Source organism: Oscarella lobularis, chromosome 1 (assembly GCF_947507565.1).
Source record: "Oscarella lobularis chromosome 1, ooOscLobu1.1, whole genome shotgun sequence".
Lineage (NCBI taxonomy): Eukaryota > Metazoa > Porifera > Homoscleromorpha > Homosclerophorida > Oscarellidae > Oscarella > Oscarella lobularis.
Window position 1 is genome coordinate 6443240 of NC_089175.1, and position 13123 is coordinate 6456362.

General features: G+C 46.0%; 2 protein-coding genes and 1 long non-coding RNA gene across 4 annotated transcripts; all 3 read left to right on the plus strand.

Moving 5' to 3' along the window:
* Positions 1-2272: 2272 nt before the first annotated feature.
* Positions 2273-6157, plus strand: LOC136196809 (uncharacterized). The gene has a single exon (XM_065986494.1). It carries the CDS (start codon positions 2273-2275, stop codon positions 6155-6157), a length of 3885 nt encoding a protein of 1294 aa, XP_065842566.1.
* Positions 6158-6661: 504 nt separating this feature from the next.
* Positions 6662-7263, plus strand: LOC136191998 (uncharacterized). The gene is made up of 4 exons (XR_010671087.1): positions 6662-6800; positions 6855-6947; positions 7028-7119; positions 7174-7263. It is a non-coding gene; the product is annotated as an uncharacterized lncRNA (long non-coding RNA).
* A 60-nt stretch (positions 7264-7323) lies between these two features.
* LOC136192004 (uncharacterized) lies at positions 7324-12773 on the plus strand. Of its 2 annotated transcripts, none has more exons than XM_065980464.1 (14): positions 7324-7416; positions 7466-7564; positions 7617-7715; positions 7767-7865; positions 7919-8026; positions 8072-8170; positions 8222-8320; positions 8368-8466; positions 8518-8616; positions 8666-8710; positions 8832-10869; positions 10932-11315; positions 11364-11640; positions 11688-12773. In XM_065980464.1, the coding sequence occupies exons 1-14, from the start codon at positions 7369-7371 to the stop codon at positions 11788-11790; spliced, it is 3696 nt and encodes a 1231-aa protein (XP_065836536.1). In that variant the 5' UTR covers positions 7324-7368; the 3' UTR covers positions 11791-12773. The 2 variants fall into 2 exon arrangements, with proteins under 2 accessions (XP_065836536.1, XP_065836545.1); XM_065980473.1 differs by having other exon boundaries at positions 11364-11637.
* The last annotated feature ends 350 nt before the right edge of the window (positions 12774-13123 follow it).

A 13123-nucleotide genomic window follows, 5' to 3' on the forward strand; every position in this document is an offset into this window, starting at 1 on the left:
ACCAGCGATTTCTTTCGAAATGCGTCGGATCGTTGTTTGACACGCCTGTCGCTGAAAATCGCCGTCGAATCGTTGCAGTAAAGGTAGGCTAATACGTTTCGTGTCATCTATGGGCTTTGTGCTAGTTTTGTGAGTATTACTCTGGCGGAAAACTTGAAAAAAATATGTCTGAGAACCTCAGGCTGCAGTATCCGTGGACTCATTCTGGAGTATTTTTGCAAGTTTTCCGCCAGAATGGTACTCACAAAGTCCCTAGATGACACGAAAACGAATTAGCCTACTTTTACTGCAATGATTCGGAGGCGATTTTCAGCGACAGACGTGTCAAACAACGATCCGACCCATTTCGAAAGAAATCGCTTGTAGCAGTTGATATTTCGGTAATTCAGGAAGACCTCACTTGTGTATGAGCTTGGCGCTATGATCGAATACGTCCCTGTAATCGCCGGCCACTTGTCGATGTTATCCGCCCACTCGCGTAATGGCTTTGCGAAGGATCGACGCCTTTCGCGAGTTGCCCTTTTTCTTCGTATAGACGAGTACTCTCTGATCTTGTCACGGCAGCTCTGTAATTGGGAAGGAAAGTAGTGTTTCGGGCCGTTTTATGCGTGTGACAAGTCCCGGTTGTACTCCAGCACGTGAGCTATCGTTGACTCCCACGCCAACTGCAAGGGGTCTATATATGACGATCCTCACAAAAGGGTTCTGCCTCACTCTTACTGGTCGAAATGTCTTGAAGTCTTAGCTTGTACTCACCTAAGTGACGTTAGAGCGAGTTGAATAAAGTTACGCTTCGAAACGACTGCTTTTCCCTAATGGAGCCCTGATTTTCTAAAAAATAGGTAAACGCAATCTTTTTCGCACGCTTAACTTGCTACGTCAGTCGTTTCGACGAAGGAATTTTCTCGCTCTACAAAAAAGTAGGAAACCTTATCACGTGACATGGAGTAGGGTCCCGTACAATTTTCGAGGAGTGATCTAAACAGAATTCCCGTTCCTCGTCCCTCCGGATGTAAGCCAGCGTTGGAATTTGATTCACTTCCATTCACGACGTCATTCTGCAGATATCTAGAGACGGGGGCCCCGTCTTGTCTGCCGAGATGTTTTTTTGTTTAGGCGGATCTGCTGGGAGAGGAGACGTCCGAGCTGTGCATGTGCCGTGTGGATCAGCTCCCCTGGTAAGAAAGAATCCGAACCTAGAGAGGAACGCCCCCTGTAAGTCTAAGCTGGAATCACGCACGTTTTGATTCGACTGAAACTTCCTTCACGAGGCGTACGACACGGTTCAAGGAATTCAAAGCACTGCGCTCAAAAACATGAACTCAACAACAGATAGTGATACTCAAAAAGTCACAGACTTGATTGTTTACAAATGCATTTTCATAATGAATTCGTACGGGGTCACGTGATGCTAATGCCAACCACACAACGACATACAAGTGGTAGACTACTTTTCGTCGGCCACAGCATCAGCCCCTACTCCGCCGATCACAGCTCCGACTGCAGCTCCGACAATGCATCCGAGAGGGACTATCCCGCCTGAAGCGGCTCCCGCTGCAAGCATGCCTGTTAGTCCAAATAAAAATCCCGCGGTCCCTCCTGCGGCTTGTCCGGATGTAACCAGTTTGTTGTCACTCATGACTCATGCACTTGTAGCTCGGTATGATCGAGGGAACAACTGAGAGAGATGCTGGGCTGGTGTTGAATATATACGAATGCAGTTCCGTTCTTTCGTTGTTCATTGTTTATGTACCGTTTGTAAGCCCTAATCGAATTTAGAATCATTCAATTTTATTTTATACACGGAAAAGCGCCGAAACTACACTGTGCGAGAATCAAAGCATGCAGACAAGCGTAACGTGTTTTATATTTATATTGCATGCGTTCGATGGAGCGCTACCAGAACGACTTGGCAAATTTAGCTCGAAGGTTTGCTGCTCCGCCTCCAATTCCTCCGAAGGTGCGTCCGACGCTGCCCCCGATAACGCTACTTATAAAAAAGCAGTTTGGGAGGTGCTTGGCTGCATATTCATCTCCAGCGTCTGCACCTTTAATTAATTAAAGCCTATTGTTTGGTACTTTCACTTTTCACCTGTGTTGTTAGGTACTTTGACCTTGCTCGTGGCCCCATTGCGGTTTTCCTGCATGCTATATAGAAAGTGCAGGCATTTTCCATGCATGCACTTTCGTTTTACGGTATATATAAGAAGGAAGTTTCCTATTCATCTCTCAACGTCAGTGCAAGGCAGCGACTCGAAGAATGTCTTCCAACATGAGCGATGCCGACAAAGCCCAACCGATCGTCCTTCCGTCATTGGGAAACGAGTACGAACTCGGACAGTTCTACAACGCGAACGCGAACAAGTTTTACGACGGCTACTCCGCATGGGACTCCGAGCAGGTGACGAAAACGCAGCGCATCGACGACGACGACAAGTCGCACACCGAGTTCTCCTTGTCGACGAACGACGACAAGCGCAACGAGAACGCGGGGCTCGACGTTGAGGGATCCGTTTCTTTGAAGCTCGCCTTGTTTTCGGTGACGGGCTCGGCGAAGTACTTGAACGAGACGAAGTCGCACGCGTACGAGGCGCGCGTCGGCGCCACGTGCCGGGTGAAGACGCGCGAGAGGTGGATGCCCATGGAGCAGATGATGGACTTGAAGTACGACATGGTGCTCGAGAATCCCGACTTCACCCACTTCGTTTCGAAAGTCGTTGAAGGCGGCCAAGCCCACATAACGTTCAGTAAGAAATGTTCCAGTTCCGAAGAAGAGAGCCAGCTCAAAGGAGCGCTCGCCGGCACCTTGAGGAAGTTCGTTACCGTCGAGGGTAGCCTCGCCCTGGACAAGAAAGACGAGGTGAAGAAGCAGCAGTCGTCGTGCGAAGTCAAGCTGACAGGCGATTACAATCCTACGAATCCAATAGTGACGTTCGCAGATGCAGTCGAAGAGGCCGCGCGCTTGCCTCAACGACTCCAAGGAAAGACGCACACGTTGACGGTGCACCTCCTGCCCGTTCATATGCTCGACTCGCGCGCCTTGCGCATTTGCAGATCTCTAGATCGAACGGACATGTCCGACGTGTCTGCTATGCTCGACGATCTTCTTCAAGCTCGTCTCGAACTTGATTATGCCAGCAAAGAAGTCGTCAATAAAAAATGGTTTCCCAACATCTACAAGCAAGTGCAGAGTACGGAAAAACACCTGAAGAACGCTGAAATTGCTTTCAAGAACGTGTGCACGAAAATCCTTCCTCAGCTTCGAGGTGCTCGAGCCTTAGACGAGAGCACGCCGATACTGAAAGTGAGATTGCGAAATGCGATTAAAGAAGCAGGTAATGCAGTGAAATTAGCAAATCGTTTTGTGGAAGCGAAGAAGACAGAGAAGATGATGGTGGATCGCATACTAATAGCCGCGCAAGACAATCAGATAATCAACGACCTGACAAATGAAGAATCGACCAAATCTCATTGCCTGAGTCTCTCGCTAGCGGCGGTTGACACGAAGAAGCATTGCTTGCAGAAAAAGTTACGTGGTTGCGAAAAACTGATCGCTTTGTGTCTGAACGGCAGTGAGCTCGCAGCAGATGACGATGATGACGACGATGACGACGACGATGACCAAGACGACGACTATGCCGAGTGGTTTGAGAATGACTCTGTAGTGCGAAACATCTACTCAAACCTCGACTTCCTTGGAGAAAGGAAGAAAATCAACGAAGAGGGAAAGGTGCTCAATGGTATGAAGTATTGCATCGGTCGCGTTGCCAAGATCACGCAACCTCGCAAGATCGCTGTAGCTTGCGGTAACGTCGTCGTGGTGGACGAGCACGGAATGATACGCGAAGCCTTTTTCCACGGCCAGCCTACTGGCGTCCGCGCAAAGGAGGAGAAGAAGGGAGAGCGACCGCTCGTCTGCGTGCAGTGGAACGATGAGAGCTCAGGCGACGATATTGCCAAGTGCCGTATCACGTACTGGAAAATCTGTGACGACACCGAAAAGCCTTCTAGCGATGACGAAAACTTTACTCGCCGAACGAGCCGGCATAAAGACATTGAAATCAAGACTTCTTCAACCGTTATTTTACCGGAAGGGCTCCTTGAAGACGGATGCTACTACGGCTTGTCTGTCCAGACCTTCTCCGATTTCGTGGGTTTGTCGTCGTCTTCCGATGCAGTTGTGCTTCAGACGAGTCGAGCGCCGTCTATCGTGTCTAAGATCGTGGAATTCTACAGAGTCGGTCAAAAGAAGTCCATTCTGAGATCTGGATGGGAACTGGACAAAAAGACTAATTTCTTGGTCGTTGGGCGCCAAACGGACGAGCGTTGCACAAGGAGAGACCTTAAGACGGGGAACGTCGCTGTTGATCTGGTTGACGTTATGCCCGAGTATGAACCCTATATTCAGGCTCCGAAAGATGACAAAGATGCAAAAGTCGTACTGATGACGGGTGAAAGCGGTCACGGCAAGAGCACTCACATCAACGGTTTCTTCAATTGGATTTTCAGAATTTCACCACATGATCCTATCCGACTTTTACTCGTTGATGACCGCAAGCACAGCGGCCTGCACTCTGTCACGAAGAAGATCACGGTGTACCGAATCCGGCCTCATACTGGTTGCAGGATCAATAAGCCGCTCTACCTGATTGACAGTCCGGGTTTCGGCGATACGGAGGGCATCGAAGCCGACGAGTACGTTGCTCGGACGTACAGGGCGCTCTTCCAGCTTATTACCAAAATCAACTGCGTCGCCCTTGCGATGCGTGCCACCGAAAATCGTTGCGGTCCAAAGACGAAAGCTGTCCTGCACAACATCCTTCACCAGTTTGGCGTGAACGTGAAAGAAAACATCATAGCGCTGCTGACGTTTGCTGACGCCGCAAAGCCACCCGCTTTGCTCGCACTCGGTGAAGTGAAAGTACCTTTACGTCAGAGCGTGAAGATTAACAACGCTTCATTTGTGTGTGGTGGCGAAACCGCGACATCAGAAGCCGCAACATCAGAGGCTAAGCAAGATGGCAATGACAGCAAAGAGTTCAACGAGTTATATTGGCGCCTGTACGAGACAGGAAACAGAAGAATGTTTGAAGCTATTGAGGGCCTCGTTTCCGTTTCTGCAGGACAGAGCGCGGAGGTAACAGAAGAGCGTACAAAGTTGAACGGGCACCTGTCCTTTCTCCGCGGGTCTATCATCAATTCTGTTAACCGCGGGAACAAAATCAGCGCTGACTTGGACATCATGAAACTCAGTATCACAACTCCTCCAAATGCCTTGATTAGAGTGAAAGTCCCCATAACCACAAGAAAAGATCTTTCTTCTGGCACCCACACCACTTTATGCAATGTCTGCAACTTCACCTGCCACCAAGTGTGTTCGGTCGTTGGCAATGAAAAACGTGGCTGCTGGGCAATGGATGGTAAAGGTTATTGCACGCAATGCCCAAGCAAATGCAAGTGGAGTTCACACCGTGATGACAACTTTTATTATGTAACAGTTTTCGAGGAAAGGGAAAGGCGCAATGAAGACATCCTCGCTGAGTGGAGCGACAACGGAAGAAGTGTTGAATCAGCTGTTCTCACGCTTATCAATGAGTTCATTAGAGAACAGAAAACCATTCTGGCAAGTCTGCATAGCATGCACGATCTTCACAAGCAGCTCTGTGTTATTGCACTGCGTCATAACCCCAAAGGCATTCTCGATTACGTCGACAGTTTGATCGTCGAAGCGAAAACTCGAGGAGCAAGCGCAGAAGTCGAAGCTCTCTATGTGGCTCGAGACGTCATCAACTTATCCGACGCCGTTGGTAAAGATGCTGATACTGCGACAAAAAGCAGCGAAATGCTGAACAAGGTCATGGAGAAGGTCAAAACGGCTCTTGAAGGGCGAGTGAAAATGTCGAAAGAAGAACGTCTCACAACGCAAAATGAGCCAAGCACGTTCTACTACGAAATACACAAGATGCTCCCGAAGAGTTATCAGCAGAGAGTTCCTAAGCCAGTGAAGCCGTCAGTAATGCGGAAACTTGGCTCCTCTCTAGGCGTCGCAGATGCATCCACGGTGGATTTCAAAACGGACCTTCAGAATGTCATCAGCGTCATCAAAGTTCTTCTTCATGACGGCATCTTTGCCATGTTCCAGTCGAAAAAAAGCTGAGCAGCACAGCTCCTATAAAGCTGAATGGAGTCATTTATGCATCCTAGCTACTGTACACACGTACTTGTTTGCTTTCACACGTTGCTTGCATATGCATGTCTTCTTTTTTTCGACAACTTGTTCGTCAGGTCTGTCAGTGCTAGTCCTTTTTTTTCTTTTTTCGGCTCTTCTTTCATTTCGTCTATCCTATTATTATCCGTGATCCTATCATGCTTTCATATCATCGCAGTGAGCTGCATACGCTTTCTCACCGCGTAAGCAACGATTCTGCCATCATTGTTGTCGGTCCGAGCGTTTTCGCCGTAGCTAGCGTCGGGCCTAGCGTAGTCACGTGACGGAGGACGCTAAACGTATTGGGGAATCAAAATCGTAGTAGCGGAAATCGCAGTGGCTAGAGTCACGCGACGCCGTCGCGCGGAGACCCCGTCTCGTCCGAAGAGCGCACGGGTCACGTGAAGGGTCAGGTCACCTGACTACAGCACGATGGCGTAAAGAGTTTCGGCCGAAAGAGTTTTCGCGAAGTTCTACTCCTAGCTGAAGAGAAACAGTGCGAAACGTGCCTTGGCTTTTGGATTTAGCCGACGGTCTCCTAGTACTCTGCTGTTACGCCCTACTCTTCTTGAAAGAGAAGCTTTTTGACGTTGTGAGTCAGTGAGTGAATGAGTGAGATATTTATTAATACAGGGGATGTCTTTAGCTCAAGGGTGGTCCTCCAGACACCCTGTTACGTAGCGGCTGACGCTCCAAAGCATGACAGACGTCTCAAAGAGCTTTATGATTGAACAAGATGGTTTGTTTTTGTTTCGAAATCGCGTATTATCTCGACATTTCCTTTGCTAGAAAAGCACTGTTTTCTTGTTTTTTTCGTAGAGTTCTTCTCCGCTGTCGAAGAAGGAAATACAGAGGTCGTATCGCAGTTCATCGGTCGCTGTAAGGATAAATGGATAAATTCGACATACAATGTAAAACAAATGTTTTCACATTTCTAAAAAAAAAATTGGTATTTTTTGTTGAAGAGCGGAGAAACTGCACTTCATCTCGTTCCGAATGCTGAAATGGCAAAACATCTTATCTCCGCAGGAGCTAGTTTGGAATCAGTAGATGAAGTAATTAGCTACAGTATAACGGTATCATCTTTTCACGGACTAATTTAATGTCAGTGGGGGTTGACGCCTTTCCTTCGCGCTGTTGTCAATGGATACTCAGACGTTATGAATGCTCTAATTGGATGTGGTTGCCAAATTTCTGCAAAAGCCAAGGTAGGCATTAGCAGTCAGCAGTTTTATGATCGTCAATAATGGAATGTAGTATGGTGATGGAGCTCTTGCACTTGCGAGTCAAAAAGGTCATTTGGATATTGCAAGACAACTTGTTGAAATAGGATGCAGTGTCAATGAACGTCATCAGGTTTCAATTAAAGCCGAATTAGAAGACTCGTTTATTGTATATGAATGTTCAGAATGAGTATACTGCACTTCATTGGGCGTGTGAGAAAGGACACGCTGAAACTGCTGACTTTCTAATTTTGTCTGGAACTGATATAGAAGCCTTGGATAAGGTATCGATGTACCAGCAATTGGAGGGTAATTTTCTCACGTTTTGACGTCAGTTCGGATGTACGCCTTTTCTTCGCGTCGTTTTCAATGGACATTCGGAAGTGATGCGTGTTCTTATTCAGCGTGGTTGCAATCTTTCTGCAAAAAACAAAGTAAATAATATCAGATAACGGGTCCCGATCTAACAATCAGGTATGGAATGTAGAATGGTACTGGAGCTCTGGCAATTGCGAGTCACGAGGGTTATTTGAGTATTGCAAGAATACTTGTTGAAATGGGATGCAGTGTTAATGAATCTTCCGAGTATTGCAACGTGAGCAAAATATAAGAAATTCGTCATTTATAACTGGGCGTTTAGAATAATTATACTGCACTTCATTGGGCTTGTGAAAATGGTCATGCTCTGATTGCCGAATTTCTTATTTCATCTGGAGCTATAATAGAAGCTTCGAATAGTGTATTGATTTATTATAAAATCTTTGATAATTCTCTCACGGTTTGACATCAGTTTAAATTCACGCCCTTCCTTCTTGCCGTGCTCCATGGACATTCAGAAGTAGTAAATGTTCTTATTAGATGCGGTTGCAGCGTTTCTACGAAGAACAGTGTAAGTATTATATTGTTGCAGGATTTTAGTATAAATTTGGAATGTAGATTGGTAATGGAGCCCTGGCACTTGCTAGTCAAAGGGGTCATTTGGATATCGCAAGACAACTTGTTGAAATGGGATGCAGTGTTAATGAATCTTTTAAGGTATTACAACGTGAGCGAAATGTAAGAAGTTTGGCATTTATGAATGTTCAGGATGGCAATACTGCACTTCATTTGGCGTATCAACATCATCGTCACGCAGTAATTTCTTATCTTCTTTTAGCGGGTGCTGATTCACGGGCAAGAAATTGGGTAGCAACATATCTTTTAATATGAGTTTCCTTTTTAATGTTGGTGTTAGTTTGGTGTATTGCCTCGCCAAATGGTAGTCGAAGACTATAATGAGGTAGGCAGTACCCCCCATTTAATGAGGCAGGTCTCCTAAGCAAGTTCATTGTGTACCCAATGAAAAGGCTAAAGAGTTTCTAAAATAAAACTTTTGAGTGTGACTTTATTTGTTTGTTTAGCCTATTTGTTATCCTGAGGATTTCGAGAACGACGACTGGTTGGATGATGATTTTGAAAACGACGACCGTTCTCAAGAAATTTACGACGATGCTCTTAAACGCGGCTCCGTGACAGTGAATCGCTCTCGTGTCATTGTTGTTGGTCAAGACGGAGCTGGCAAGTCGTGCCTCGTTGATTCTCTTTTGAACAGACCTTTTGAGAAAGATAAAGCTAGCACAGAAGGAGCGGCCGTAGCAATGACCCACACTGCTGCAACAAGCGGATGGGTCGCTACTAACACCAAGGACCACTTAGATCCGCTTATTGCTGAGGGTGTCTATCGCATGAAACAGCAGCAGTCGCCGTTAATAAGAAGGCACGACAACTCTCTTGAGTTATCCTATGAAGTTATAGAATTAGATGACATTAAAGATTTGGAAGACGCAAAAGAAGGCATATCAGACCTTGTCTACGGGACTCCTAAAGCGGTGGACGTAGTGCAACAACCACCTTCTGTAGAAACACTAGCGGAAGACTTGAAAGCCGTGGGAATGGAAGCCAAAACGCTCACTGCTAACCAGCAACAATTGGTCAATACTTTTCTGACAAATAGACCGACTGAAGATGATCTAATCAAGCAAAGTCTGGGCGTTCGCGATATCTGGGATTTGGGTGGACAAGAAATTTATCTCGCCACTCATTCGGCTTTCATGCCGGACAGCAAATCGTTTGGGTTGTCCATGTACATGATTGTAATGGACATCTCGAAATCGTTGTCTGATAAAGCAGAATCTTTTCATCGATCCTCGGATGGCGAAATAATAGACCAAACTGACAATTTGGGCTGGATTTGCACTAACGGAGATTTCCCTCTTTACTGGTTTGGCTCGATTACAGCGGCTCACGCAGAAACGCCTTTGGGAGATCATTGGCTTGGCAAAGACGAAGAAGTTGCTCCTCCTCCTGTCTTCGCCATTGGCTCTCACCGAGACGTTTTAGAGAGCGACGAGAAACAGTTTCCTAATGCAGCGTCAATCAAAAAGTGGCTAAAGGAGCAAGGAAACCTGCTAGAGCAACTTCTCAGTGACAGCGACTTTATGAAACACATTGTTTTGCCTGAGAATGGTGTCGGGAAAGGCGATAACTTCCGTGAGTTCGCCCATTTCTTCAAGAAACTCTTTCTTATAGACAATTCTGTATCTGGTTCAATGTCTCCTTGTAAAGGCGTTAAAGAAATTCGAGACCGAGTTGATCGCATGACGACAGCGTATTGGAAAGGAATGAAAAAGCAGCCTCTATTCTGGGTTTACCTTGAAATTCTTCTATTTCGTTGGAGCAAAGTCATGAAAACTGTTGTGGCTAAAGTGGACGAAGTAGCAAAGCTTGCTCAGCATCCAACAATCTGCAATATTTCATGTCGCGACGAAGTACTCGTCGCGCTGAAGTTTCTCGCGAACGCTGGAGCAATTCTCTATTACCCAGAAGCAGACGATTTAAAAGACGTCGTTTTTACCAGACCTATGTGGGTAGTCAAAGCTCTGTCAGCATTTGTAACAGCTGCAGAACCGGGCCCGTACATGATGCCAGACTGGATAAATCTTAAAGACAAAGGAATAATGTCAAATGGTTTGATGAACTATCGTCTAAAGCAATTGAGGAAAGCCGTCTCGAGCGATTTGACTACTTCGCTAAAAGACGCAGGCCCAGAGCAAATTGAAGAAGATAATAAGCAAATTGTCCGTCTTTTGGAACTTCTTGACGTCATCACGTTGGTCGAAGGATTGCCCCAGACTGAATTTTATGTTCCTTCAATGCTCAAGACGTCATTTCTGTATCCTTCTACTTATTGGGAGCGTTTCACGCGGCGGCTCGAGTTGGAGCCGCTTTGTCGCGATCTCCCCGCTCCTCTCATTGTCATTCCGAGAAAGCTAAAATTTGTACCGGAATGTCTCTTCTTCCGTCTTGTAACCCGCTTTCTCAAGGTGTATCCGAATAAACCACGACTTTCACGTCATCAGTGCATCTTTCTGGTTCAAGATAAGTTTTCGTCGGTGGAAGGTACGCACAACATTTTCTTGAAAGTGCACAGATTAAACCGTTTTCTTCCTTTCTGTCTCCAGCGGAACTTGAGTTGTTGTATCACAAACGAGGTAAATGGGTCGCTTTAACGATTCATTTTATCAATGAAGAGGACCCAAATAAAACGAGCAAGGGCTTCTTGGTCTCAATCAGGAACCAGTTAGGCCAGCAAATGAAAAACGTCTGTCAACAAGGTCTGAGAGGCTTCAAGTATAGCATTTGCTGTCAAATTCGTACAGCGGACGACAAGTTTGGCATTCATCTCAGAAGTCTTCCTGTGATATTCAACGAGGACTGGGACTATTCACCGAAATTGCCCAAACTTTATAATCCATTTTGTGAACCACTGGCTGTAAAGCAAGAAGAGTTTTTCAAAATTAACGGTTGGTTTGAAGGCCTGTCCGCTGATGCTATTAAAAATCAAGGTAAATGAGCAAAAGGCGTTTGGCTTGATCTTACCCGTTCTTTTTCAGATGCACTTCCTAAGGAGATCAACGTTTCTCTCATTCGCGTTGTCGCGACTTTAGTCAAAGCAAAATGGGAAGCGCTTGCTGTTTGTTTGGGACGAAATGCCAGTGACATACCGCAATACCAAGAAAAGTCAAAAGAGAATCTTCTTCGGGCCATGATGGTCATAGAGGATTGGTCTGCAGAAGTCGGTCGAAAGGCAACGGTAGAAGCTCTCATTCAAGCTTGCGAAGAGTGCGGCTTTCATAGAAATACCATAGAAGCGGCTATCAAGGAGAAGTTGTAATAACGTTTAGTATTACTTAGTGCCCTACATGTTCATTTTTTAGACTGGGTTGTCAAAGCCAATCGCTTCCGTCACCGAGTCAAACAAAACGACAAGACGTAGGAATGGATGGCGAAACTAAAATTTATACTTATTTCCTTCTTTGAATTAATTTTGCGCAGGCTCCTGCAACCAGGGATACTAGACAATAGGGATAAGAAACGCGCGCATGACCTATTGTAACGTCATAATACATGCGTGACTCGGCACGCCCCCCTCCACGTCCGTTTGAACTCTCTTAAGTAATTCCCCGATTTCTCGAAATCCAAAAGCTCGAGAGCAAGTGAATAATTTTGGCAAGGTTGCAAAATGTCTTTGCAACATTCTCGAAAGTCGTTTTAAAGCAAAACGATGATGTCCTATAGACGATTTCGACCCGTTTCCCTACAGCACCCCATCACCGTGACTTTGTGCAATTGTTATGATCGTTCTAGAGGTTTTCAGAACCCCAAAGTTCATTCAAATTGTTGACAATATACCTCAAAGTGCAACTGTATTGCCCAAAATCATTACTGGTTTCTAACCGTCAAAATCGAGACGATTTTCTGCTAAGCACCTCTATTGGCAAATTGCAAAATTGCCTTTAATCTGGTGATTAGGAATGACAGACGATCTTGGGCAGGACAGTTGCACTTTGACGTTTATAGTCTAATATTCGAATAGACTTTGGGGATCTAAAATCCTTTCAAACAATCATAACAATTGCACAAAGTCGCGTGCTGAAGAGAAACGGGCCAAAGTCGTCGTAAGCAGCCTCGTTTGATAAAAACGACAAAAGGAAATTAATTCGTAGTCAGTTGCAAACCTTGCCAAAATATTAGAAGGCTCTGCAGCTTTCAGATTTGGAGATATCGATAATTATTTGACAGAGGTCCAAGCTGGTGAAGGGGCGTGGCGTGTCACGCATCATGCGTCACAATGTACACTGCCATGCGTGCGTTTCTTATCCCTATTGTCTAGTATCCCTGCTGCAACCGACCAAACGGCTCTCTCAACCGATGCCGAGTCTCAGGCTTTGAAGAGTAGTCTATCTGCTGTGGGCGATAGTCCAGCCGCGAAAACGAAAGGTGAAGGTGGAGGCGGTATAATGGAGCCGACCACCAGAGTTGTACGGGTGGAGCCCGTATAACGGCGGAGGGAGGCTCTCTCAAACGTGATCTTAGGGCCGGAAGTGTCTGTCTGTATGTCTGTTCGTCACGCTACGTATTGTGACGTAACATAAAAACCCTTTTTTTCGTACAGCGCATGCGCGACATAGGGCCCGAAACGGTGCCCCAAAAAAGGCGATTTACGGCGCGAAAAAAGCGTTTTTTCTATAACAAACAGAAAAAATGCTTAGAAACCCTTATTTCCAATTGATCGTTGCTATTTTCCGTGTTATAAATGCCCTGAGAAACCGAAACGGCAGTTTTGATTGTCACGCTCTGACGTCACAATCAA

Coding starts and splice junctions, on each gene's coding strand:
- LOC136196809 (XM_065986494.1), top strand. CDS start 2,273: ATGAGCGATGCCGACAAAGCCCAACCGATCGTCCTTCCGTCATTGGGA.
- LOC136192004 (XM_065980464.1), top strand. CDS start 7,369: ATGAATGCTCTAATTGGATGTGGTTGCCAAATTTCTGCAAAAGCCAAG. Junction 7,417..7,465: donor AAATTTCTGCAAAAGCCAAG/GTAGGCATTAGC, acceptor AATGGAATGTAG/TATGGTGATGGAGCTCTTGC. Junction 7,716..7,766: donor ATATAGAAGCCTTGGATAAG/GTATCGATGTAC, acceptor TTTTGACGTCAG/TTCGGATGTACGCCTTTTCT.